This window comes from Eschrichtius robustus, chromosome X, assembly GCF_028021215.1.
Source record: "Eschrichtius robustus isolate mEscRob2 chromosome X, mEscRob2.pri, whole genome shotgun sequence".
Taxonomy (NCBI): Eukaryota; Metazoa; Chordata; class Mammalia; order Artiodactyla; family Eschrichtiidae; genus Eschrichtius; species Eschrichtius robustus.
In genome coordinates, this window is record NC_090845.1 from 46579837 (window position 1) to 46606743 (window position 26907).

The 26907-nt window shown below is 41.2% G+C and overlaps 1 protein-coding gene across 5 annotated transcripts in view; it reads right to left on the reverse strand.

The window, feature by feature from the left end:
- Positions 1 to 26907, reverse strand: part of SHROOM4 (shroom family member 4) — a 202630-nt gene that overhangs the window by 11007 nt on the left and 164716 nt on the right. For 4 of the 5 annotated variants that reach the window (XR_011072284.1, XM_068533554.1, XM_068533553.1 and 1 more), the window contains 2 exons: positions 24507 to 24568; positions 2665 to 3471 (listed from right to left, as the gene is read on the reverse strand). Coding sequence is in view for 4 of the 5 variants with exons in the window: in XM_068533554.1 (XP_068389655.1) it covers positions 2665 to 3471; positions 24507 to 24568 (869 nt within the window). In the remaining variant the exon portion in view is untranslated. The remainder of the gene's footprint in view (positions 1 to 2664; positions 3472 to 24506; positions 24569 to 26907) is intronic. The other variant, XM_068533556.1, reaches the window with a different exon arrangement.

Here is a 26907-nt window from a genome sequence, read left to right on the forward strand (position 1 = left end):
ATTATATCTCAATAAAACTGGAGAAAAATTTTGAAAAAGGATGTGCTAATTAGAGACTCAGTTCCCTAGCAGACATGGCCCTGTACTATATTATAGTGTATCATATCAGGCACTGTGTTCTAGGGCTCCTTTCCTCATACTCTCCATTAATAGGGCGGAGGTTATAGGAGATCCATGAGAACATAATTTGACCTTGATAATGAACTTTGTTGCAAAAATAAGATTCCTTCTCCAGAGCACTGAGAGAAAATGCATAGAGTCCATAAAGCAAACTATACCTGTAACTGAATCAGAGTTATCAGATTTAACCAATGCTCAATAATTTCACTCACCTGCTTCTACATGTATCCTGACATTTTGTAACTAAAGAGTATGTGGGTTACAGAGAGACTCTAGTTTAACGTGGCTGAAATTAGGATGTCTTTTTTTTTTTTTTTTTGCATTTTAGATTCAAAATATTACACATCTACTTGCCCTTAACACTACTTTCCCTTACAAAACCTTAAAGGCACTTCCTGCTGGGTAGAACCCTGTGCTCTCTGAGGGTCTGGAATAGGATCTTCTTGAGGAGCCCAGAGATCCTGGGGTGATGTAGTTGGCACAGTGAGCCAGACTATCTGGGTTCTGGCTACCTGTGATCTTCTGCAACTTAATTTATATCCCTGTGCCTCACTTTTCTCATCTAAAAACTGTAGGAAACTAATGGTATCTATTTCATAGGCTTGTTGTAAAGAGTAAATCAGTCAATACACAAATGTGCTTAGAACAATACTTGGCACATAGTAAAGAGGCAAAAAATATTAGCTATGTCGGGAATGATGTTTTCCCTTAAATCTCCATCACTCAAAGAAGCATCTATAATTGATTTTTTGCAGCCACAAGCCAGGCTTGTGTGCAAACAAATGTTTCCCCTTGCATCCCATAGTCATTAAGAAAAAAAAAAAAATCTGTGGAACAAGTTACAAGATCTCTAGTAATAGCAATTTCCTTCTCTCTGGACAAGGTGCCAAGATGAATGGAGGTACATTAAGAAGGAAGGACTAGGAGGCTGAAAGGGGTAAGCCTGGGGCCTGTAACTACTACCTCTGGTACACATTGCCTTCTAGGGGGCAGGAGGTCTAAGTAAAGACCTGGCTACTGCAGGAACCAGATCTCCCTGAGAGAGGCTGCCTAGGATGGCAAAAGAAGCATGGATTTTGGAGTAAGATCTGGCTTTGAGTCTTTTCTGTGTAATTCTGAGTTAGGTAGTCCCTTATTTTACTCAGCTTTAGTTTCCGCATCTGTCAAATGGGGATAATAATGGCCCATAGGGCCGTTGGGAGAATTCAATGAAATAATAGATATAAAATGACTAGCAGTGTCTGACACATATCAAATGCTTAATACGTGATCATTCATTCATTTATTCATTCTTTCTTCAGAAATAGTAAGTGCCTACTATGTGCTAGGTTGCCTTCCCTTCTCTCTGCTGTGATAGGTAACAATCCACAGTCACTTTCCACAAATGTTTTCTAATTACAATAAGAATACTCCCCAGCTAGATGGGCAGCTTGAGAAGCAGCCACTAGGGATCTGACAAGAAATTCTCATAGTGTCTGGCAGCCAGGCCCTATAAGTGCTGTGCCTGTGGCACCTTAGGCTGGAAAACTTGTCAACTAGCTCCAGATAGCCAAGTAATGGATTTGTCCGTCAGTAAAAGACACAATAACAAGGTACTTCTAATAGCAACAAGTCTCAGACAAGTTCCTTCTGTAAAGGTATTTAAAGAAAGCACTGAAAGGATAGACACCTGCCCCTCATCCCCATCCCCAGCAGAGAGTGGGTGGAGCTCTCTACAGGAGGATTGGCAGAGCCGAAAGCCAAAGCTCTTTTGTTTTGGAGCAAAGAGGACAACCACACATTGTGGGGCACACCAATGAGCATTGGCACAGTGAAGGGAACAGTTCTGTGGCCAGAGTACACTCCTTCTTCGGCCTCTCTGCCCAGACAGCTGACCCTGTCAACTACCACTTTTGGTACTACCATTTGCCCACTGAAGCAAATGCAAAGAGGCAGAGGAAACAAGGGTGGGGGTGATGGAGAAAGTGGAAGATGAAAAGAATGCCTTTGGCTGTTGTAAGGAATGGTCAGGGCATAAAGCATCCAACCCCAGGAACACCTTTGATGCCGGGGGTGGGGGAAGAGTTTAGAAGCTCAGACAGATCCTAGAGCAGAGGCAGGTCAGGTTGTGAGCTGGCCTCTTGTTCTAGAGAGCAAGCAGCAGAAAAGGCAGAAAAGGACCTGAGCCAGGCTTCTGGAAAAGGCCACAAGGCAATAAGGGTTTAATGCCTTATTGCTCAGGGGCCAGAAACTGATGCATACCTTAAAGACAAACTAGAAAAAAATAAATATAGTACCTTGATAGTGATATTTAGGGATAAGAACATCAATGACATTTACTGAGTACCTACTATGTGCTAAATATGGGGCTATGTCTTTTACGTGGGTTATCCTCATATTCACAACAACCATGTATCATCATGCCCATTTTCCAAGTGAGAAAACTCAGGCTGGAAATAGTTTAATTGACCAGCCCAAGGTCACGCAGCTGGCAAATGGTGAAGGTGGAATTCAAACTCATGCTGCTACCTCTTCAGGGACCTAACATCTTTCATAAGCACTTACTTGGGGGAATCAGTGGTCTCCTGCTCTGATGTTCTCCAAAGCCCACCAATGCCATAATAGCAAGGGGGCAGAGCCTTCTCAGCTTGAGATCCCAAATGGCCCCTTACTGGAGGCAGGAAATCGCTGGAATGGAGAGCAAAAGACTCTTGCTCTGCTGGAAGGCTTTGTGAGCTCTGCCTTGAAGCCTCCAGGTGGCCAAAGCCCAGCGGTTGGGGCTGCTCCAGGACCTCCTCAGGATTGAGGGCACTGGAACCAGTGGTTTCTGAACTGAAATACTGGGGTGGCAACTCTTCCTCCTCCCCCTCCTCCTCCTCCTCCACCCCCTCTTCCTCTTCTTCCTCTTCCTCCTCCTCTTCCTCCTCCTCTTGCTGCTGCTTTTGCTGCTTCTGCTGCTGTTGCTGCTGCTGCTGGGCTGCACGAAAGAGCCTGTACTTCTCCCAGTTGGGAGGAGGAGGGCGAGGAGGAGGAAAGGCCTTCTTCCTGGCACCCAGAGGATCTGGCTGGATCTCATCAACTTTGGTAAAGAGCTCCTTCCTATGCTGCCCCCAGGCCCGGGAGCTCTGAGGATCCAAGCTGATGTGGCTCTCTGAGAAGGCCCGGCTGCGCAGTGGGCGGGGCATGGAGGCTAGGGAGCTCTCCTCTTCATAAACGGAGGTTTCCTCTGGTTTTTTTGAGGAGTGCTTGAAGTCTCCAAGGAGGTCAAGAGAAGAGATTGCTCGGTAGCTTGACAAGTCCAGTGCTGGGTTCTCAAAGCAAGGATGGAAGGGGGTTGCCCATGAAAAGCTAGCCTTGCAATGAGCCATTTCCCTGCAAAACAGCAGATAAAGGTTGTATAAAGCAAGCACGTTGCAGATGGTCCCATAATTTTGGATAACATCATTTACATAAAATTTAAAATGGCCACAAAACAATATAATATCGGTAGTAAGTGTAGTAATAATAACGTATGATATATAATATTGATAGCTAACACTTACTGAGTGCATACTAAGTGCCAGACACTGTTTTAAGTGCTTTCCATGTCTTAACTTATTTAATGCTCACAATAACCCTAGGAAGTAGCTATTATTATTGTCCTGATTTTATAGCTGGGGAAACTGAGGCATGGGCAGGTTAAGTCATTGCTCAGGGTCATAAAGCTGGTAAGTGGCAGAGCTAGGATTTGAACATGGAGAGTCTAGCTCCAAAGTCTGGATATACACACCACCCCACTCAGATTGAATGTGCTGTGTTCTGGGGCTTGCAAGTGTGGTTATCTTGCTACATCTGTTGTTTTTGTTTTGTTTTTAATTATGAAACATTTCAAATGTTTAAAAACATACAGAGATTGTTATAATAAATATTCATGTTCCCACCTACTGCCCACAATTAGCACATTTTAATACTTTACCATCTATGCTTCATGAATTTCTAAAATAATAATATCCTTTGTTTCACTCCCCACTTCTATTCCCCTGCTGCCTCTCTACATGCAAGCTATATCATGAATTTGGCATGTATACTTTCTGTCCATGTTCTTATACTTGTACCAAAAAACATCGAGCAGGCCATTCACAAATATCTGCTGTTTTGGATTTAAAATATACCCTTCTAATGCAATTCCAATCAGAATTCTCACCAGGACTTTTTAACTTTTTATAGAATTTTTGTGTTAACTTGCAAAATAAAGCAGGATATGGTAGTCCCCATTTGTCCGCTGTTTCACTTTCCAAGGTTTCAGCTACCCGTAGTCAACCACAGTCCAAAAAATAGTAAATGAAAAATTCCCGAAATAAACAATTCGTAAGTTTTAAAGTGCACACTATTCTGAGTAGTGTGATGAAATCTCCCGCCATCCTGCTCCATCCTGCCCAGGACTTAAATCATCCCTTTGTCCAGCGGATCCCACCCATTAGTCACTTAGTAGCTGTCTAGGTTATCAGATGGACTGTCACAGTGTCACAGTGCTTGTGTTCAAGTAACCCTTAGTTTACTTAATAATGGCCCCAAGGCCTAAGAGTAGAGATGCTGGCAATTTAGATCTGCCAAAGAGAAGCCGTAAAGTGCTTCCTTTAAGTGAAAAGGTGAACGTTCTTGACTTAATAAGGAAAGGGAAAAAATCATATGCTGAGGTTGCTAAGATCTATGGTAAGAACGAATCTTCTATCCATCAAATCATGAAGAAGGAAAAAGAAATTCGTGCCTGCTGTCATACCTCAAACTGCAAAAGTTACAGCCAGAGTGCATGATATGGGCTTAGGTAAGATGGAAAGGCATTAAATTTGTGGATGGAAGACATGAACAGAAAGCATGTTCCGACTGACAGCAACGTGTTGCGCCAGAAAACATGGAGCCTATACGAAGACTTCAGCAAGGGATCCCCTGAAACAAGTGACTTCAGCGGCCATTTACTCCAAGTAAGGGATGGTTACAAAGATTTAGGAATAGGTTCGGACTGAACAACAGGAAAGTTACTGGAAAGGCTGCATCTGTCAATGAAGAAGCCACTGCCACGTTTCTGGCAGAGTTGAGGAAGTTGATCAAGGAGAGAGACAGAATTCATGTAACTTTTATTATAGTATATTGTTATAATGTTCTATTATATTATTAGTTATTACTGTTAATCTCTTACTCTACCTAATTCACAAATTAAACTTTATCATCGGTATGTATGTATTTAAAAAAAAACAGTATATATAGGGTTCAGTACTATCTGTGGTTTCAGGCATCCACTGGGGGTCTTGGAATATATCTCCCACAGATACATGGGGACTACTGTATAGTAAAAAACGTATTTTGCTACAGAATAAATGGGGGGTAAGGAAGGCATAAAGCATAATATAAAGCAATTATAATTAAAACTGTTTTACTGACTCATAGAACATAATTGAAAGTCCAGAAACATATCAAACTACTTATAAAAATGTCATATATAATTCACCTTCCATAACAAGAAGATGAAGATTACTTAATAGATATTTTTGAGACAATTGCAGAGCAGTGTTATTTGGAGCTGCACCATATATTATATACCAAAATAAATTTCAGATTCAAGAGTTAAGGGTGTGTGTGTGTGTGTGTGTGTGTGTGTGTGTATAAAATTTTAATATGTGTTATATGTGTATATATGTATATATATATTATATACTTATAAGAAAAAACTATCAGAAAACTTAAAAACTATGGCTTGTGAGGTGAAATAAGACTCATCTCATAAGTAATAGAAAAGTATATGCAAGGAAAACAAGTCCAGGTTTATTTAAATATGTATAAAAAGTTAAACTTCTGTATAATAAAGAGGGACCAAAGCAAAGGATATCTCTTTAATCTCTGAGTTTAAAGAGTTAAGCCCTCCAAGCCAGAAGATCTGGTTTCCTGCTGTAGTCTGTGAGCAATCAGCATCATGCTAAGTACTGCCTAGTGACAGGAAATTCCAGCAGTTCAATTAAATCATCAGACAGAATATCCATTCAGTAGTCACGTTGAAGACTGAGAATATTTCCTCAAAAAATAATAATACACATAATGGTGGCCCAGGTCAGATAGAATGGAGAGCAAAATCTCCTTCATTCCCCTCATCTGCAGTCCCCATCCTGGCTAGCTCATCCCTCATGTGGATCAGAAATTCATAGCCACACATCCCCATTCTCTTCTCATTTGGACCTTAGCCCACCTATAGCTCCTTAAGATTATAATAATCCCTTGTGTACAAACTGTTCCACCTGGCATTTCCCCCCTCAGGAAACAAACAAGGTGGTGAGTGGGAAGTGATAGGATGATAAATGCTATCAGGCAGAGAGGCCTTTCCTGACCACCTTATCTAAAGTAGAGACAACTTATCCTTAATTATCATTTTTCTATTTTGCCTTTCTCAGAGCATACATCCCCACAAGGGCAGAGATCTTGCGTGTCGCATTCATCTGGTACCTACTGGCTGGCACATAGTACGCATTCAATAAATATTTAATAACTGAGCTAATTCCCAAAAAACCCCCAAGGACCATGATACTCATATCATTAAAAAAGTTGAATTAAAGGCAAAAAGCAATAAACAAGACAAAGAAGGGCACTATAATATTAATGATTAGAAAACACAATTAAGATCTAATTACCCTGAATCTTTATGTACCAAATAACATAGCATCAAAATTCATAAAGCAAATATATAGAAAATGCAAAGGTAGAAATAGCAGAAACAAAATATAAGACCTTTTCAGCTGATGACAATACTGTATCTAGTCACAATACAATAACACTAGAAATTAATAGCAAAATGAAAAACAAATACTTCTAGCACACAGAAAATAAAAGGGAGAAAATATCCCCCACTCTAAGTCAAAGAGGAGATCTAATCTAAAATTGTAGACTACCTAGAAAATAACAACAATGAAAATATCAGAAGCAAGAGGATGTGGTTGATTAAAGCAATGGTTAAAGGAAAATTGATAGTCTTAAATACTTATATTAATACATAAAAACAAATTAAAATAAATGAATTATGCTTTCAACAAAAGAAGTTAAGAGCCACAAAAATAGACCTAAGCAAAGCAGAAATAAAACTAATGGCAGAAGTTAATACACTAGAAAACAAATGATAGAACTAATAATTAAAGCCAAAAGCTTTCTTCAAAAGAAAATATAAAACCATAAAACAGATAAACCACTTGCTAATCTAATTAAAAACCCTAAATGCACAAAATTAGAAATGGAGAAATAACCACAGTTGCAAAGTAAATGAAAAGAGTAAGAGAACACTTTGCTCTACTCTATGAAAACAGATTTGAAAACTTAGTTTTCTAGGAAAAAATAATTACCAAAACTAATTGCAGAAGAATGAGAATATCTAAACCACCAGTTATCATAGGAAAAAATTTGATAAATTTGACCAAAGAAACAGCACACTCCCATGGTCTTGTGTTAATTCTACCAACCTTCAAGGAACAGACAACCTCAATGCTATTTACGCTTTCTAGATTCTGGAATCTAGAGAATAGGGGGAGAAGAAAAGAATCCTGCATAACATCAATACCAAAACCCAGCAACTAGAACATACATAAAGGAAAACCAGAGACCATTCTCATCGAAGAATACTAATGCAAAACTCACTGTTTTTGGCATTTAAAAACATAAATATTAGAACATTAGTAGATATAAGTAATTTATTAATAAACTACCAACACATATTAAAGATGAATGCTCAAAAAAATTCTTTCTGAGAAGGGTGCGGGATCCAAAAAGTTGGAAACCATTGGTCTGAGGCAGTTGTTCCTAATCGAAGTGGCTCTTAATTGGAATTACCTGAAGATGTTGTTTAAAATGCAAATTCCTCGGCTCCACTTCTATCAATAGAAATTGAGATTTAGTACCTCTGTGGTGGAGCCCAGGAATCTACATTTTAAACAATTTCCCCAAGGGATTCTAATACCAGTGATTCAGGGATCATACTATGGAAACAAAGGTCCAGGGTGAAAAAGATGGGAGTGCTGTGGTTTGGAGGGAGAGGTTTGGGGATAGAGTTATTTGTTCCAGTTAGGTTGGTTTCCAATCTGCACAGTATGTGTCCCACCCGTCAGCACACACATTCCTACCTCCTGTCCTTGCCTCTCCTGTTCTTCCCCACCTTCATCTCTAATCTAGATCTTATGAGATGCAGGTGGTGAAAGCAACGTCTCCAAAGCCTCAAGTTGGGCCAATGTCCTGCAGCTGTGGTGAGAAAACCCCTGCTCCAGGGCACAGGGAAGGCAACAGAGCAGAGCGCAAAGAACACAGTGTTAGAAAGACTTGGGTCTGAATTTCAGTAAAATTTAAAAATCTGCCTCCAGAGCCAAAAGCTGCATGACCTTGAGGAAAGCATTTAATTTACCTCAGTTTCAGTAAAATGTCTATCTTAACAAAGCTTCTGTGAGGATTAACCATACAAAATAAAAAGGACCTAGCAATGATGCTGGGTACATGGAAAAGTGATTAATAAATGACAGAACTATGCTTATTATTAGAGTGAAGTCCTTACTCAGGGCCACTGCATATGGTTGTGCAAACTGTGCAGTGTACAGCCTTCACTGCTGTATGCTTCAGCCCTGCTCCTTGTTCCCATCAAGGGCGTTGAACTGCACTGTCCCCTGGTTAATGTTCAGCCCTGCTCAATAGCCAAGAAACCAAGAGACCTGGGGTCCCAGCTCAGCTACATGGCTGCCGAGCCAGGAGGTCCTAGATAACCAAGGATTTTAATCCTAGGCTCATTCACTCACGCTTCTCATCTACTAAAAGGGAGAGAGAATAAAAGGCAAGTTTAGGCTTAAAAGCAGTGTGACGATCACCAAGACTAGATATTCTATGTTGTCTCGTTTAGGTACTAATCACTTATGTCAGCGTTACAGAATTTACCTCTAAGTAGCCAACTCCAGAACCAGTTGGAAGAAAAGAGCACACCCTTCTAGGGACATTCAGTACCCTGATTTATGGCACTGTGACACTATCCTGAGGCACTAGGCTCTAGCAAGGCAACCTGGAAATTGCTATTCTCTGCATCAATCCTAATTTCAAAACCACTGCTCTCCCACCGACACAGCTTGTGTAAGGGCAGCCTGAACCTTGCAGAGTCATTTACATCAGGGGAGCAGAACTAGGCAAGACTCCAGAAAAGGGGAAGGACTGCCCTCGATGGGACCAGCTGGGCCCATGTGTGTACAAGTCATCCAAGCTGAAATTCAATATTACACTGGGCAAGGTGACCAGATCTCAGGGGAGCAAAACCCGTAGCCCTTGCTTTCCAGGCACTAATAGCTGAAGCAGACTGGTGAATGGGAGGCTTCCATTGAAGTGTGTCAGGCTCAAGCCAAGGATATTGGTCTCTAGAGGCCCTAGTTTCAAAGGGCTCAAGCCTCCTATATGCACAGAAATTTAAATCTACAACTCTTCTTTGGGATGAAGTAAGGATTCTTCCCTACAGTGGAGGATAAGGAGCTAAATTAAGGGAAAAGAACTATGGTTTCTTACTTCTTACTTACTATGTGTCACGCACTGTTGTAGGCACTTTCATGTAGGTATTTCTATTAATCTTCACACCAGCTCATTGAAGTAATTACCATTATTGCCAGTTTGCAGGTGAGGATCCTGAGGCTTAGAGAGGGTCATTAATTTTCCCAGCTAGTAAGAAGTAGTAGTGTCCAGACTAGAACTTGCCTTATCTGGCTCCAAGGGAAATCCCACTGAAGCAAGGACTCCTGAGTTAAGGCAAAAGGTACTTGCACTACATTCATCCCCAAGGTGTTCTCAAAGACTTTAGCTCCTTGCTGAAGAGAGGGGAGGAAGCATGAAAGCTAAGACTGAGAAAGGGCTTTGTTGACACCAGCAAGGAGCCTACATCTCAAAAACAAAAGCAAATCGTGTGCCAAGTCCTGGGCTGTTCTTCTCTTTTCCTCTTGGCACAGGTTGCCTGTTCTTCTGATGAATAGATTTTCCCCTTTTGTTACAATCTTTTTTGGGGGGGGGAGGGGCTCATAGTAATTGAAAATGAAAACCAGTATTTTCAGAGACTGAAAAATCTCCTCCCGCCTCCTCCTTAGGCCTTTTGAAGTTTTCTTGTTTGGAATTTTTATTTTTAACCTCACCACAATAGCTTGGCATTCCAGGATCTCAGCAGCAAGAGTGCACAGTCCCAGCCCCTCTCCCCTTCCCCTTTCCTCGGCAGCCAAAAGATAAGACTGCTCCAAGAGAAACAGCCACTCCCAGCTTATTGCTGAAGGAAATACTTGCAAGATCCAGGAAGTGAGATACAAGGAGGCTACACAGGGAGGGGAGAAGGGCCCAGAGAGCTTGTTGTTGCCACCCTTCTCCGTCTCTGGGGCCACAGAACTTCAAGCAAGGAACAATTAGTCTGGCAACAGCAAAATACAAGTGGCAGGACTCACTCTGAGCCTTCTACAGCCCCCAGGAGCCTGCTGCAAAGTGTCCTTTGAAGAGATCAGAGAAGTCCTTGCTATATTGGGGCTGTCCTGGGTGAAGCTTAGATTCCTCTCTCCAATGACTCCAACTTGGAGTTTCCAAGGTCTTCCCATTACTCCTCTGAACCCTGCATAGTGTCACAGACATGGTGCTAAGGGATGGTAATGACCACTCTTGTTTACTCAGAGTCCACCATGTGTCAGGCACAGCACTGGACAGTTAACAGACTCCATCTCGTTTCACCCTGAAGACAATCTTCCAGCCTGAGTATTCTCTTGCCCACGTTAGAAATGAGACTCAGGGAGGTTAAACAACTGAGGGAACATAAAGAGAATAAGCAGCCAGGAGAAGTTACAACTAAGGTCCACCTGACTCCAATGCCCATGCTTTTGCCAGCACAACATGCTGCCCCTTCAGCATTCTCATAACCTTCTCAAGAGATTTAATAAAAGACATTTTAGGGGCACGTAACACATTGTGGAGGGGTCTGGAGGGTTTGATATCCATGAGAACAATTTAATGGAGGATCAGGCTGGCCGAGGTTATTGAGGCTCTATTCTCTAATAGGCAGTGGTTCTGAAACTTGAACATGCATCAGAATCACCTGGAAGGCTTATTAAAACACAGTTGGCTTAGTCCTACCCCCAGAATTTCTAATTTGGTAGGTCTGGGGCAGGGTGGAGAATTTTTATTTCTAACAATTCCCAGGATGATGATGGTATTGCTGGTCCCAGATCACACTTTGAGATCCACTGCTCTAAACAGTCATTATCTACCAGGTTCCCAACTCATCAGGGTATCTTAAGAGGTATAAAGCCATTAAAAAAAGACTCTCAAGGGCTTCCCTGGTGGCGCAGTGGTTAAGAATCCACCTGCCAGTGCAGGGGATACGGGTTCGAGCCCTGGTCCGGGAAGATCCCACATGCCGCAGAGCAACTAAGCCTGTGCGCCACAACTACTGAGCCTGCGCTCTAGAGCCCGTGAGCCACAACTACTGAGCCCGTGTGCTGCAACTACTGGAGGCTGTGTGCCTAGAGCCCGTGCTCTGCAACAAGAGAAGCCACTGCAATGAGAAGAATGAGAAGCCCGTGCACCGCAAGGAAGAGTAGCCCCCGCTCACTGCAACTAGAGAAAGCCCATGCACAGCAACAAAGACCCAATGCAGCCAAAAAAAAAAAAAAAACAACAACTCTCAAAACTAAATGCATTTTAATTAACTATATACATACCACCCCATGTAACAAGTGCGATGAAGATTTACAAAATAAAATAATGGGAGGTCCATAAAGCTCTGGGAATCCTGATGCTATTTAATGAAATTCGGTGCCCCGCCATCATTAAACAATGGATGTGCCATAGGAAGAGAGCAATTTTTGTATATTTGAGTCCTCATATATACCAGGTGTTAATGTACTAAATTTCGAAGACCTAAAATACAGTGGAATAGACTTAATACCAAAGTTATAAAGAACATGATTTTATCTCAGTTTAAAAGGCATTCTGGGCGCTCAATTATGAATGACAATTATCATCATAGAGTAGTTCTTTGGCATGCACGTATTTAACATTTGAGGTTTTAACCCTTTGAGAGTAGCCCTAAAGATCCATGAAGTGTAATAACTGGTCATTTTGCAAAGGGTATGAATTTGACTTGCAAGGCCTCACAATACTGGTTTGTAGGGCAAGTCACCAAGCAAAGGAGGGAGCCTAGTCAACCACTTGGCATTCCCATCTCAATGTGGCTTGATAGGTCTCTATTTGTTAACAAGGTACATAGGTGTGCAGTAACCATGGTAGAGAGAATATGTGCTTCTCTGTGAATAATGGCACTGAAATGCAAACTATTTGCAAACTAGTGCCGATGATGGAAGTGAAGAGAAATGTAACGGTCTTGAGAAAGTAATGGTTCTGAGTCAGATAATAAAATGTTCATTAGTGGGGGTGGAGAGGTTCTATGTTGTAGTAATGGTAACAAATTTGAAGATTCACAAATGTCTGGTGATGTACCCCCTCAGAAGTGTCAAGTTCTCACAGATTTAGATAAGCAGAAGTGCCGGTTGATGGAGAATTCTAGCAAAACAAATTCTAGCTAACAGAGAGATCAAGCATGTCTGGTAAGTGACACTGTCTGTCATTGGTATGGGGATTTTTCTAAAGCCCTTGATCTTTTTAACTTTGCGGGCCTAAATCAAACCAATGTGGGCTGCCTCTTCTTCAGATTTTCTTTTTTATTATGAATTCCAGCAACTTGACATGTACCCAAAGAACACCATGTGCATTCAACTCCAACTATTTACATTTTACCAGATGCCTTTCTGAATCTTCTTTGTGCAAGGCTACTATCAGATTCAACATGTGAGTTTAGAATTTATCCTTTTTTGTTGTTAGTATTATTACAAATACCCATTTCTGTGTAAGACCCAATATTTGTATAACTGTCACTGTTAATGGCTATATTCTATTCCATCATGATGATATATTAGATTGGTAAATATTTTCCATGATTATAAATAGCACTACTTTAAATATCTTTAAAAAAAATTACTTTTTCCTTTTTAGGTTATTTCCTTGGGGGTATGCTAGATCAAGGAGTATGTACAAACAGTTTTGCAACTCTTGTCACATATTTCTAGACTGTCTTTTAGGAAAACTGAACCAATTTATACTGCTCCCCAAAACACATACTGTTTCCTTAAGTCTTGTCAAGATAGGGTTGTGTAATTTCTATTTATAATTTCCATTAATTGTTGATAATTTAATAAGCAGGTTGTGATACCTTGATGTTGTTTTTATTTGCACTTCTTTAATTGGTAGAGAGGTTGTACTTTTCCAGGAAGTGATTTTACTGCCTTTATTTCCTCATGTGTAAATTGGCTGTTCATTTTCCTTGCCCTTTTGTGAAGCTGAATTTGAAAGCCGACCTTCTACATCTGTATCCATTCTTTATATTTTTCGGACAGTCAACTGTTATCTGTGATGCTGACCCCAGACATTTTCCTCATTCTGCTATTTAGCTTTTTATTACATTTTGTTGTACAAAGGTTTCTTCCCCCAACTTTTAAATATTTGAAACCATCCATCTTGTCTCTGATGATATCCTCCGTTTAACAGGCACAAATTTATCTTCCATCCATAGCTGGAATGAATATGCTGGTCCATTGGTCTGCTTTCTGAAATTTACTACAGAGTACTGTATGCACTGTGGCTCTAAGTTAATTATTCTCCATATTGATACCTACAGTTCCCAACATTTATTGAAGACAGATGATTGCTTTCCACAGTTCACGGTTGCATCCAGTGTGCTCTATAGTCTTACTATCTGTTCCTAGAATCTCTCTTTTTTATTTAATTTCACTGTTTGACTTTTTTTCAACCCACTATCATATGGTTTTAATGACTGTCACTTTATGACAGACTTTAAAATCTGATAGGGTAAGTCTACCACCATTACCCTTTTTTTTTAACATCTTTATTAGAGTATAATTGCTTTACAATGGTGTGTTAGTTTCTGCTGTATAACAAAGTGAATCAGCTGTACATAAACATATATCCCCATATCTCCTCCCTCTTGCGTCTCCCTCCCACCCTCCCTATCCCACCCCTCTAGGTGGACACAAAGCACCGAGCTGATCTCCCTGTGCTATGCGGCTGCTTCCCACTAGCTATCTATTTGACGTTTGGTAGTGTATATATGTCCATGCCACTCTCTCACTTAGTCCCAGCTTGCCCTTCCTCCTCCCCGTGCCCTCAAGTCCATTCTCTACGTCTGGGTCTTTATACCTGTCCTGCCCCTAGGTTCTTCAGAACCATTTTTTTTTTTTTTAGATTCCATATATATGTGTTAGCATACGGTATTTGTTTTTCTCCTTCTGACTTACTTCACTGTGTATGACAGTCTCTAGGTCCATCCACCTCACTACAAATAACTCAATTGTGTTTCTTTTTATGGCTGAGTAATATTCCACTGTATATATGTGTCACATCTTCTTTATCCGTTCATCTGTCAATGGACACTTAGATTGCTTCCATGTCCTGGCTATTGTAAATAGAGCTGCAATGAATATTGTGCTATATGACTCTTTTTGAATTATGGTTTTCCCAGGGTATATGCCCAGTAGTGGGATTGCTGGGTCATATGGTAGTTCTATTTTTAGTTTTTTAAGGAACCTCCATACTGTTCTCCATAGTGGCTGTATCAATTTACATTCCCACCAGCAGTGCAAGAGGGTTCGCTTTTCTCCACACCCTCTCCAGCATTTGTTGTTTGTAGATTTTCTGATGATGCCCATTCTGACTGGTGTGAGGTGATACCTCATTGTAGTTTTGATTTGCATTTCTCTAATAATTAGTGATGTTAAGCAGGTTTTCATGTGCCTCTTGGCCATCTGTATGTCTTCTTTGGAGAAATGTCTGTTTAGGTCTTCTGCCTATTTTTGGATTGGGTTGTTTGTTTTTTTTAATATTGAGCTGCATGAGCTGTTTACATATTTTGGAGATTAATCCTTTGTCCGTTGATTCGTTTGCTAATATTTTCTCCCATTCTGAGGGTTGTCTTTTCATTTTGTTTGTAGTTTCCTTTGCTGTGCAAAAGCTTTTAAGTTTCATTCGGTCCCATTTGTTTATTTTTGTTTTTATTTCCATTACTCTAGGAGGTGGGTCAAAAAGGATCTTGCTGTGATGTATGTCATAGAATGTTCTTCCTATGTTTTCCTCTAAGAGTCATACAGTGTCTGGCCTTACATTTAGGTCCTTAATCCATTTTGAGTTTATTTTTGTGTATGGTGTTAGCGAGTGTTCTCATTTCATTCTTTTACATGTAGCTGTCCAGTTTACCCAGCACAACTTATTGAAGAGAATGTCTTTTCTCCACTGTATATCCTTGCCTCCTTTGTCATAGATTAGTTGACCATAGGTGCGTGGGTTTATCTCTGGGCTTTCTATCCTGTTACATTGATCTATGTTTCTGTTTTTGTGCCAGTACCATATTGTCTTGATTACTGTAGCTTTGTAGTATAGGCTGAAGTCAGGGAGTCTGGTTCCTCCAGCTCCGTTTGTTTCCCTCAAGACTGCTTTGGCTATTCGGGGTCTTTTGTGTCTCCATACAAATTTTAAGATTTTTTGTTCTAGTTCTGTAAAAATCGCCAGTGATAGTTTGATAGGGGTTGCATTGAATCTTTAGATTGCTTTGGGTAGTATAGTCATTTTCACAATGTTGATTCTTCCAGCCCAAGAACATGGCATATCTCTCCCTCTGTTTGTATCATCTTTAATTTCTTTCATCAGTGTCTTATAGTTTTCTGCATACAGGTCTTTTGTCTCCTTAGGTAGGTTTATTCCTAGGTATTTTATTTTTTTTGTTGCAATGGTAAATGGGAGTGTTTCCTTAATTTCTCTTTCAGATTTTTCATCATTAGTGTATAGGAATGCAAGAGATTTCTGTGCATTAATTTTATATCCTGCTACTTTACCAAATTCATTGATTGGCTCTAGTAGTTTTCTGGTAGCATCTTTGGGATTCTGTATGTATCGTATCATGTCATCTGCAAACAGTGACAGTTTTACTTCTCCTTTTCCGATTTGGATTCCTTTTTTCTTTTTCTTCTCTGATTGCTGTGGCTAAAACTTCCAAAGCTATGTTGAATAATAGTGGTGAGGGTGGGCAACCTTGTCTTGTTCCTGATCTTAGTGGAAATTGTTTCAGTTTTTCAGCATTGAGAACGATGTTGGCTGAACCACCATTACCTTTTTAAATAAATGTATTCTTTGGTCTTCCTGCCCACTTATTCTTTCAGATAAATGTCATGGTGAATTTGATAAGTTCTACAAAGTATACCACAGTGACTCTAATTGGTAGTGCATTACATCTATATATTATTAACTTAGGGAGTATTGTAATCATTACTATATTAGTCTTCCCAAATTGAAGCAGAGTATAGCTATGCATTTCTTCATGTCTTTATTTCTCCCATTAGCGTTTTATAATTTTCCTTGAATAGGTTTTGTGTACCCAGGATTAAATTAATATCCAAGTATTTAAATTCACTTTGTCACACTCTTTGACAAATCCTTTCATGCCTCTGAAGGTTGCGTTCTTCTTAGCTGGTAAAGCCTTCCTGAAAAGTGTACTATTCCTAATAAAATGAGATTCAATTCTGAATTATCCGTTTTCTTTTACCCAATTGGCAAATAGGAAATGTGTACTGGATATTCCACACTCTGCTCATGATGTGGTATGATAAAAAGAAGGAAGAGAGCCCTAGGCTGCGAAGTGAAAAACCTGGGTAGTAGCCTAGTTTTGTCACGTACTTGCTGTATAATCCCAGAAGTAATGGGCTCTGGAGTCAGATGCCTGTTTGACCTTGGGCAAGTGACTTTAATCTATCTGTGAGTACGTTTCCTCATCTGTAAAACTGGGTCAATAAATGGTAACTATTTCATAGGGTCATGATTAGTAATAAATAAATTAATTCATGTGAAATGCTTAGGGCAGTGCCTGACACCCAGTAAACACTTAATAAATGTTAGCTATTATACCTTTTGTTGTTGTTGTTGTTAATAATAGTATAATAATACCTTTCCTGAGTCTCAGCTTCCTTATCAGTCAAATGGGAAAAATAAGGCTTCACAGAGTTTCTGTGAGGATTAACTGTGGTCATATATATATATATATATAAACACTCTACACATTCTAAAGGTCTGTGCAAAGTAGAAAAATGGAAACGATCGCAGAAGGCAATTATAAGTATGGAAAACCAAATGAGATAATCTAGAAAATAATTTCTTTGGGCTTTTAAGTGCTTCACATTTATGTAGCTTTTTCTCCCAGCAGATCTACTCACCAGTGTTTTTCTCCCTCCTGCTAATATCAAAATGCGTTTGCATTCTCTGCATGCAAACTAAATAACTGTGGAGGGAGACAACCAAGAGTGTAACTACCTGGAATTAAAATTCGTTGCAGGCTTCCAGGCAGAGAGTGGCTCAAGAATATACATTTGATTTTCCCACCTACACCCATCATTCCAGTTGTGACAGAAATGACGTAAGAAATGTTAAAAATGTGTGTATAGTGGGAGGAAGGTGAGCGGAAGCTCCATCAGGATTTCTCCTCTTTAAATATCGTCTCTGCCCTTGACCTTTCCTAGGCCTTCTCATCTTCCTTGAGATCATAAACTATGATCTGCTGCCTCCATATTCAGCATAAATATTCTTTCCCTTTCCTTTGACCTCTCCTTTCTGTTTTTAAACTTAAACCAGTTTCCCAAATCCTGATCAAACCATCACTTAAACCAGAGGTTCTCATATTTAGCTTGCATCAGAATTGCCTGAAGGGCTTCTTAAAACACACATCTCTGGGCCATGTCCCAGTTTCTGATTCAGTAGGTCTGGGTGTGGTCCAATAATTTGCACTTCTACTTCAGTTCTTAGGTGATACTGAGGTAGCTGGTCCTAGGACCACATTTTGAGAACCACTAACTTAAACCTTATCTCCCCCTCTAACTACCACCCCATTTCTCCCCTTCCTTTTCCTAGCCAACTTCTTTTTAAACATTTTAAAATGTATAAATGTCTTTTCAAGCACTCTTCTTTTAAACCCTTTTCCAAATCACACAGTAACACATAATCATTGTATTAAAATTAATGAAAAGAAACTGGAACCCTCCTACTTTGCTGGTGGAATTGTAAAACGGTACAGCTACTTTGGAAAACAGTTAGGCAGTTCCTTAAAAAGTTAACAGAGTTATCATATGGCCCAGAAATTCTACTCCTAAATATATACCCAAGAGAACTGAAAACATATGTCCACATAGAAATTTGTATGTGAATGGTCATAGCAGCATTATTCACAAAAAGAGTGGAAACAACCCAAATGTCCATTAATGGATGAATGGATAAATAAAAAGTGGTATGTCCATACAATGGAATATTACTTGGCAAAAAATGGAATGAAATACTGATATATGCTACAACAAAGATGAACTGCTAAAGCTTGCTAAGTAAAAGAAGCCAGACACAAAAGCCCACATATTGTATGATTCCATTTATATGAAAGGTACAGAATAGGCAAATCCATAGAGACAGAAAGTAGATTAGTGGTTGCTTGAGGCTGAGTGTGGAATAGAGAGTGACTGGAAATAAGCAAAAGGGATCTTTTTAGGGAGATGGACATGTTCTAAAATTGGATTGTGGTGATGATTGCATAGCATGCAAATTTACCAAAACTCACTTAAAAGGTAAATTTAGGATGTGTAAAACTGTGTGCATTTCTTCTTTATGCATCCCCTTTACAGACCATCATGCCATCTACTTTCTATGCCCACCATTTTACTAAGTTTGCTTTCTCGAAGGTCATTTGTGCGTCCAAACCGTCAAAGCCAATATCAGTCCTCTCCTTATCGTCTGTGATGGTACACTGGCATACTTCTCCTTCTTACCACTCCAGATGCTTGCCCCTTCAATCCCCTTTGCTGGCTATTCTTCTTCATCCTACCCCCGCTGGCTGGGTGATCAACAGGGCTCCTCAAAAGCATCCCCTTGTCTTCCTCACTAACTTTAAATTCAACATATCCCAACTCAAACTTATTATCTCCACCACACCAGGTCCCCTTGTCACCTGCCCCCACTACGTCAATAATTTTCTCTTTCTAAAGTCACTGGGGCAGAAAATTATTTTTGGCTTAACTCCTTTCATTCCCAAGTTCTTTCTACTTTTCTCTCAAAAGTTGTCACGTATTTGTGAGCAAATTATCTGAACCAACAATTCATATGGGAATCAATGCAAATATTAAATAAATACATGAAAAATGTTCAAACCAGAATAATCAAAGTAAGCAAATTAAAATTATAATATGTACCATTTATACCTATTGCATTAGAAAAAGAAAACTTTCCATGATGGCAAATTTTAGGGGAAACTGGTATTCTCATATATTGTTAATGGCAGAGTAAAACACCTCCAGGGAAAGCAGTTTGGTGAAATATATCAAGAACAATAAGAATGCTAATTTTCTTTCAACAACTAATCCCAACTCTGTATAATTGTTTTTAATGAGATAATTCAAAATGAGAAAAAGGTTATAGCTGCTCAAAATGTTTCAGCAGCATTACTTTATAATAGCAAGAAATTGGAAACAACCTAATTATCCACCAATTTGGGAATGATTAAGCAAATTAGGGCACATTAAGCTGGTGAAATATTATGCAGCCATTAAAATTTATAACTATTGAGGAAGCCTTTATAGCAACAGGAAAAATTGTTCACCAAGTAATGCTTAGTGGGGAAAAAAGAAGCAGGACACACAAAATCACATCTACATAGTTATTATAATCATGACCCACCCCCACACCCGCAAATCTCTACACCTATAGATAAAGGCTGGCAGGGAAATGAAAACAATCAGGGTGTTAGGGTGGTAAGAGTAAGGATACTTTTTCTATGGTTCTGAAGAACCTAGGGGCAGGACAGGAATAAAGACGCAGATGTAGAGAATGGACTTGAGGACACGGGAAGGGGGAAGGGTAAGCTGGGACAACGTGAGAGAGTGGCATGGATTTACATATATTACCAAAGGTAAAATAGATAGCTAGTGGGAAGCAGCCGCATAGCGCAGGGAGATCAGCTCGGTGCTTTGTGACCACCTAGAGGGGTGGGATAGGGAGGGTGGGAGGGAGACGCAAGAGGGAGGGGATATGGGGATATATGTATACGTATAGCTGATTCACTTTGTTATACAGCAGAAACTAACACAACATTGTAAAGCAATTATACTCCAATAAAGGTGTTAAAAAAAAGATACTTTTTCTTCTGTTTTTAATTTCCTGTAATATTGCTTTTGCAACAAACATTTCCCCCAAAATATCCACATATTTATCTATCCCTTCTGTTACATTCCCATTGCACCCCCACCTTCCCAATCCAAGGCCACACTCATTCATGCCTGGATCACTGCCCCTAATTGGTCTCTTTTCAACCCATCTAGACTGCAAATGCTGCCAAATTATCTAAAGTGCCATACTTACCATGTCACTTACCTGATCAATAACCTTCAATTGCTTCCATATTTGCCATCCTACCTAGTTTTCAAGGCCTAACTATCCTGGTGCAATACTTCACTCTTTACCCTTTTTCTCTACTGTTAGGGTTGCTGCTGCTGCTCCTCTTCCTCCTCCTCCTTTATTACAACTAACATTTACTGAGGGTTTATGGTGCCAGATTTTGTCCTAAATGCTTTACATATATTAACTCAATTATTCCACACAACAGTCACAGGAGGTAAGCACTCTTACCCCATTTCACAAATAAGGATACCAATGGGGTGGGGTGAAAGAGAGGAGCTGCGCGGGGGGCGGGGGGAGAGAAAGCCACTTGCCAAATTCACACAGCTAGAGCACAGAAGAACCTGGATTTGAACCCAGGCAGACTGACTTCAAGGCCAGAACTTTTTTTTTTTATTGAAGTACAGTTGATTTACAATGTTGTGCCAATCTCTGCTGTACAGCAAACTGACTCAATTATGCACATATATACATTCTTTTTTAATATTCTTTTCCATTATGGTTTATCCCATGAGACTGGGTATAGTTCCCTTTGCTATACAGTAGGACCTTGTTTATCCATTCTAAATGTAATAGTTTGCATCTACCAACCCCAAACTCCCACTCCATCCCTCTCCCTCCTCACCTCCCCCTTGGCAAACACAAGTCTGTTCTCTATGTCTTTGAGTCTGCTTTTGTTTTGTAGAGAGGTTCATTTGTGCCGTATTTTAGATTCCACATATAAGTGATATTATATGGTATTTGTCTTTCTCTGTCTGACTTCCTTCACTTAGTATGATAATCTCTAGTTGCATCCATGTTGCTGCAAATGGCATTATTTCATTCTTTTTTATGGCTGAGTAATATCCCATTGTATATATGTGCCACATCTTCTTTATCCATTCATCTGTTGATGGACACTTAGGTTGCTTCCATGTCCTGGCTATTGTAAATAGAGCTGCAATGAACATTTTGGTACATGACCCTTTCTGAATTATGGTTTTCTCAGGGTATATGCCCAGTAGTGGGATTGCTGGGTCATATGGTAATTCTACTTTTAGTTTTTTAAGGAACCTCCATACTGTTCTCCATAGTGGCTGTATCAATTTACATTCCCACCAACAGTGTAGGAGGGTTCCCTTTTCTCCACACCCTCTCCAGCATTTGTTATTTGTAGACTTTTTAATGATAAGGCCAGAACTCTTAACAACCAGCAGGGTTTATTCCTCCAATACAGCCTGCTTAGTTTCCCCTCTGGGCCTTTCCTCCTGTAGGCCCCAGCCTTTAGTTTTCTTACCCTCCAGTGAACTTAAATAGGGCACAGTGATACTTATCATGTGTTGGCCCCTTACCATGTGCCAGGCTTTTCTTGTTTAAACCATGTATTTGACACTTTTTCATCTTATAGCAACTAGCCTGAGTTGAAAACCTGGCTTGTCCCTTTAGTATCTGTGAGACCTTGAGTATGTTACTTAGCTCCTCTGAACCTCAGATTCTTTGAGTCATCAGTTCTCACAGTGTGATCCCAGGACCAGCTGCATCAGCATCACCTGGGGAGCTTGTTAGACATTTTGAGCCCCACTCCACACCTACTGGATCACACTCCCTGGGGGCGGGGTGGGAGCTACCATGTGTCTGGGTTTGTTTTTTTTTTTTTAACAAGCCCTCCAGGTATTTCTAATGCACATTCAAGTTCAAGAATCACTGCCCTAGTTATAATAATGCCTTCCTGACAGTTTGGGGGAAGATAAAACAGGATATGTGTAACCTAGCTAGTGGCACATAGGTTGTTTTGCAAGTGGTAATTTATTATTACTGCTACTTAACTTTGTGTGGATTAGTCTTCCTTGCTCAAGCTGGGGATGGGCAGGCATTATGCTTCCTGATGCTCTTCCTCTAATATTTCCCTGCTTGCCTAGAAACAGGCAGTACATATACTAGGTTTTAAATAAAGTCCTCTTCCTTGACTGGCTGATTAGTAAGACAGCCATTTTGGAGAAGCACCATAGCATAGTATAGTGTCTCTGAAGCTAGACTACCTGGGTCTAGTCAACTTACTAGCTGTGGGACTTTAGGCAACTGAATTTATCTATCTGTGTTTCACTTTCTTCTCTCGGTCAAATGAAGAAACTAACGGTACCTACCCCTTAAGGTTATGGTGGTAAATAAATATTTGTAAAGCGCTTTGAATGGTGCCTAGAATAGAGTACCGTGCTCAAGAAATGTTAGTTGGCATTATAATTTTTGTGTCATTTCACCTATTCTAGTGGTGGAGGAGGCTCTGTTTCTTCATTTGGCAAGCAAATGACAAATACATCTTGAGCAACTTCTCTGTGTCAGGCACCGTGCTAGGCATGGAGAATACATCCATGACCAAGGTGTGGTCTCCTTTCTCGACAGTCTCAGTCTATTAGGGGAAACTGAGCAGACCCACTAGACTGAGATGATTTCTCCAAGAACAGTGGGGAATCAAGGCCAGCCATAGAATCCCACAGTATCCCCACCCAGGCCTTAGGTTCCTGAGACATGATACTGAGGGGTCCATTTGAAGGGTTTCCTTAGGGATCCTAATTGAAGCAGTTATAATGGAAAAAGCATGAACTTTGGGGCCAGACAAACCTGGGTCTGAGTCCTGGCTCCATCACTTACTAGCTGTGCGACCTCAACTAAGTTATATAACCTCTCTGGACCTCATCTATAAAATAGGTAGTAAAATTAACTCTTGTGGAGAATAAATGAGATTATGGGTATAAAAAGATCCAACCCAGTGACTGACACTTAGTTAGTGATCAGTAAATGTTGGCTTCCTCTCTTTCCGTTGCCAACTAGAAAACCGATAGGTTTCCCAGACTTTGGAGTCAAAAGAAAGCCCAAATTATTCCTGACTATACCACCAAATCACAGGGGATAATATAGGCCCCTGGAAAGAACCCTGGGCTTTTCAGAGGTCAGGGGATCCAGATTCTAGCCCTCTCCCTAGGTGCCCCCACAGAGGCACAGCTAAGAGCCATCTGCCCTGTCCCTCCTTTATTCCTGGAGTTTGAGTTAAAGAATCAATATAATTTACGGGCCTCTTGTCCTGGAGAAGAACTGGCTGAAAGAGTATATCAAACAATTTCACAAAAGAGGGGTTCCAACCAGACTGATGGAGAGCAACCTGGAGGAGGTAACTGTCTCCTCCGCATGGTCACCTATGACAGGTGGGCTCATGTCTTTGGAGCATAAGTGCCAGGTGCCATGTTCCCCACATTACAGGAACAGATTCTCCACTCTGGGCATTCTTTTTTCCTTAAGGGCTCTGCAGAAGCAACTCTTTCCCCTCTAGCCCAAGCCATACATACCATTTGTAAAAATGTCCCTGACTTCTTTTAGGAATTCTACCCTATTGTTAGCATGATCTGCCTTGGGTTTTTAATGAACAGACCTTAAGCTCTCAACAAGCCCTATAAAAAGAAAGGTGGCAGAACCCAAGAAACACTCTGAGGCAAAGGCACAGCAGTAGCTGGACAGTCTTACCTCCTCTCTGGCCCCTCCAACCACCCAGTGGCTGCTGGGAAGGCAAGCATAGTTTATGCCTTCCATCTGTGTTTTAGCATGGTCTGGTCCCCATGTCCTTGTGCCTGGGCACCTGCCTCAGGCCTCTGAGCTGATGGGCACAATGTCCCACAATACTCCTGACTACGTATTCCAAAATGTGCTACCCATCAGTTTGGTCTATAGCCCAGCTGCCTAGTGGGCAGGCTGGATTACATCTTACAGCATCAAGGCCTTTGTACTGACACCAGACAAGGTTCCTCAAAGGAAACAGAGCAAATAGAAAACCTTACCAGTTTCCACAGAAGCCTCAGAGGTACTAACTCACCCCAACTCCCAGAGTGGTCACTTACCTCCCTGACTGGCTGGTCTTCCTGTTTCCTGTTACTGGTTTCCATTTGTCCCCAGGAAAGTCCTGCAAAGCAAAATCCTGATAAGTTAGGGAGCTCTGGGCAGCCAGGTATATAGATGGCTTCAGAAAGGTAAAGAGGTCAGGAGCCTGTCCTGAGCCAGGCCCACCCCCTCTTCCCCGCCCCTGCAGCTGGTTCCTTCTACTCTCCCATACAGGCTACAGAACTATGTACCTAGAGGGCTGCCTTTCTGTCAGGAGGCCTGCTGGGCTGCTGGGGGCATGCAGAGTCTAAGACAGCACTCAAGGACCTGGACAATGTGGTCTAGAAGCTCTGAGTTTCCCTCTCTTTCTCCACTCCCCTCCCCTCCCAAACCACGTTAAAAACCAGTTTAGCATGTTCGCTGTTTGTTCTGGCTCTTGTAAAGAAACTCTCTTTGTTCGTTCTTCCCAGTGAACCCGCTCGTTCCTCTTGCCTCTTCCACCATAGAAAGCATCTTCTTGGAAGCCGCAGCCCTTGAGGGGGGCTTGGAGGCCTAAAGCTCCTGCTGCTGCAACCCTATCCCAGCCCACCCTGTACTGCAGGGGCCCTTCCTCCTCGTTCCAGATCCGCTGACAGTGGCTGAGGTGGGCTTATTTCTGGGGAGCACTCATCCCCCATATTACAGGAGGAGACTCTTCACGCTGGGCATATTGTCCTTAAGGGCTTTGCCCAAGCATTCTTTTCGCTGCAGCCCAAGCCACATATGCCATTTGTAAAAAATGTCCCTGCCTTCCTATTCTAGCTCCAAGCCTAATGCAAATTTGCCTTTGACATTCTCCCTGATTTCAGCATTCCGTACCCTCTACCTAGTGACTCAGAACCTAGCCCAACGGGAATGCACAGTTTTCCCTAAACCTCACTGATCTTCCAAAGTCCTGCTTTCTCCAATGCTATTACTGGTCCCATTCAAAGTTTTATTAACTTTGCCTCAGTAAAAAAAAAAAAAATTTTACTACCTTTTGGGGGTAAGACACCTGGTTGTCAGTCATTCTGGCTAAGATACTTGTTATTTGAGGGTAGTTATGTCACCTCCCTGAACCTCAGCTTCCTGTCTGGCAAATAAGGACTAGGCTATCTAGCCTTGCTGGATTCCCAGGAGTGAGGATAAAATGGGATGTGTACAGAGAATGCTTAGCACAGCACTCGGCACATAGGAGGCTCTGGATGTTAGTAGCCATGGAAACGATGAGGTTTCACAGCTTTCACAAGACCAGAGCAGTCCCTGCCTGTACCTGTCATGTGAGAGCAGCAAAAACCACTTGTTCAACTTAGATTCTGCCTTGATGCCCTTGTAAGATGTCCCTGCTTTCAAAGACACTATTACTCGTTTTGCCACAGTGGGAGCCAGGATTTCCTGTCCATGCCCTGTCTAACTCTGTGGAAAGGGCTCAGTAAATAGAAGTGGCCCAACCAAAGTCCTGTCCCAACTCTCAATCTCCTCAAGTCCCCAGTATCACATTACTTTTTTTTTTTTTTCACTGAGCCACTTAGGTTGCTGTAAATTGTCTGCACTCTTTGAATCAAAGAGGCAGATATCCCCACGGCTTGTTGCAGATGGAGATTGATTGTGGTAGGAACTTGTTGCCCTAGTGGAAGTTATACTGCTAGAAGGCATCCTGCCAGAGTGGGGAGGGCCTGGGCTTTGCAATCAGCTTTTGGAGAGGCAGTGTAGCACAACTAGGAGCTTGGCCTCTGAGGCCACACTACATGGATTCAAATCCCACACTGAGTGTGACCTCAGGCCAACTACCGAGTTTCTCTTAGCTCATTTCCCCCAGCTATTTAATAGTGATCATAATAATCACAGTAACTATTTCTTGATTGCTCTGAGGACGACATGAGTTGATACACGTAAAGCGCCTGGAACAGCACATGGTACGCCGTAGACACTCAAATGTTAATTATCATTATGTTGTTCAAATCCTAGCTTCACCACTTGCAAGATGTGTGATCTCACTGAGCCTCAGCTTTCTCAGCTGTAAAATGGGGATCCTATTATAATGTATCCCATATAGTTGTTAAATGAAATACTTTGATAATATATGCAGAACTAACTGGCATGAAGCATGAGGCATTTAGGTGTGTGCTGATTTTAGCTCTCTTAACAGCACCAAAGAGGAGCCAATTGGCTCCGCAACCTCTTCCAGGGGCCATAAAGAGCAGGATCTCAACCCTACTTCAGAGAGCCACCATCGCAAGTACCTTAGCCACCTGAGCTGGGGTATCCTAACCCATGCTACAAGTTTTCCCCATGTCTGGGGGGAGGGTGAGCTCAGGTGGCAGGGGTAGAAATGGGCATGAAGTGGCTTCTGGACGGCTGTTCACATGTCTGAAAGCCTAGCATCTAAGCAAGCCTACTTAT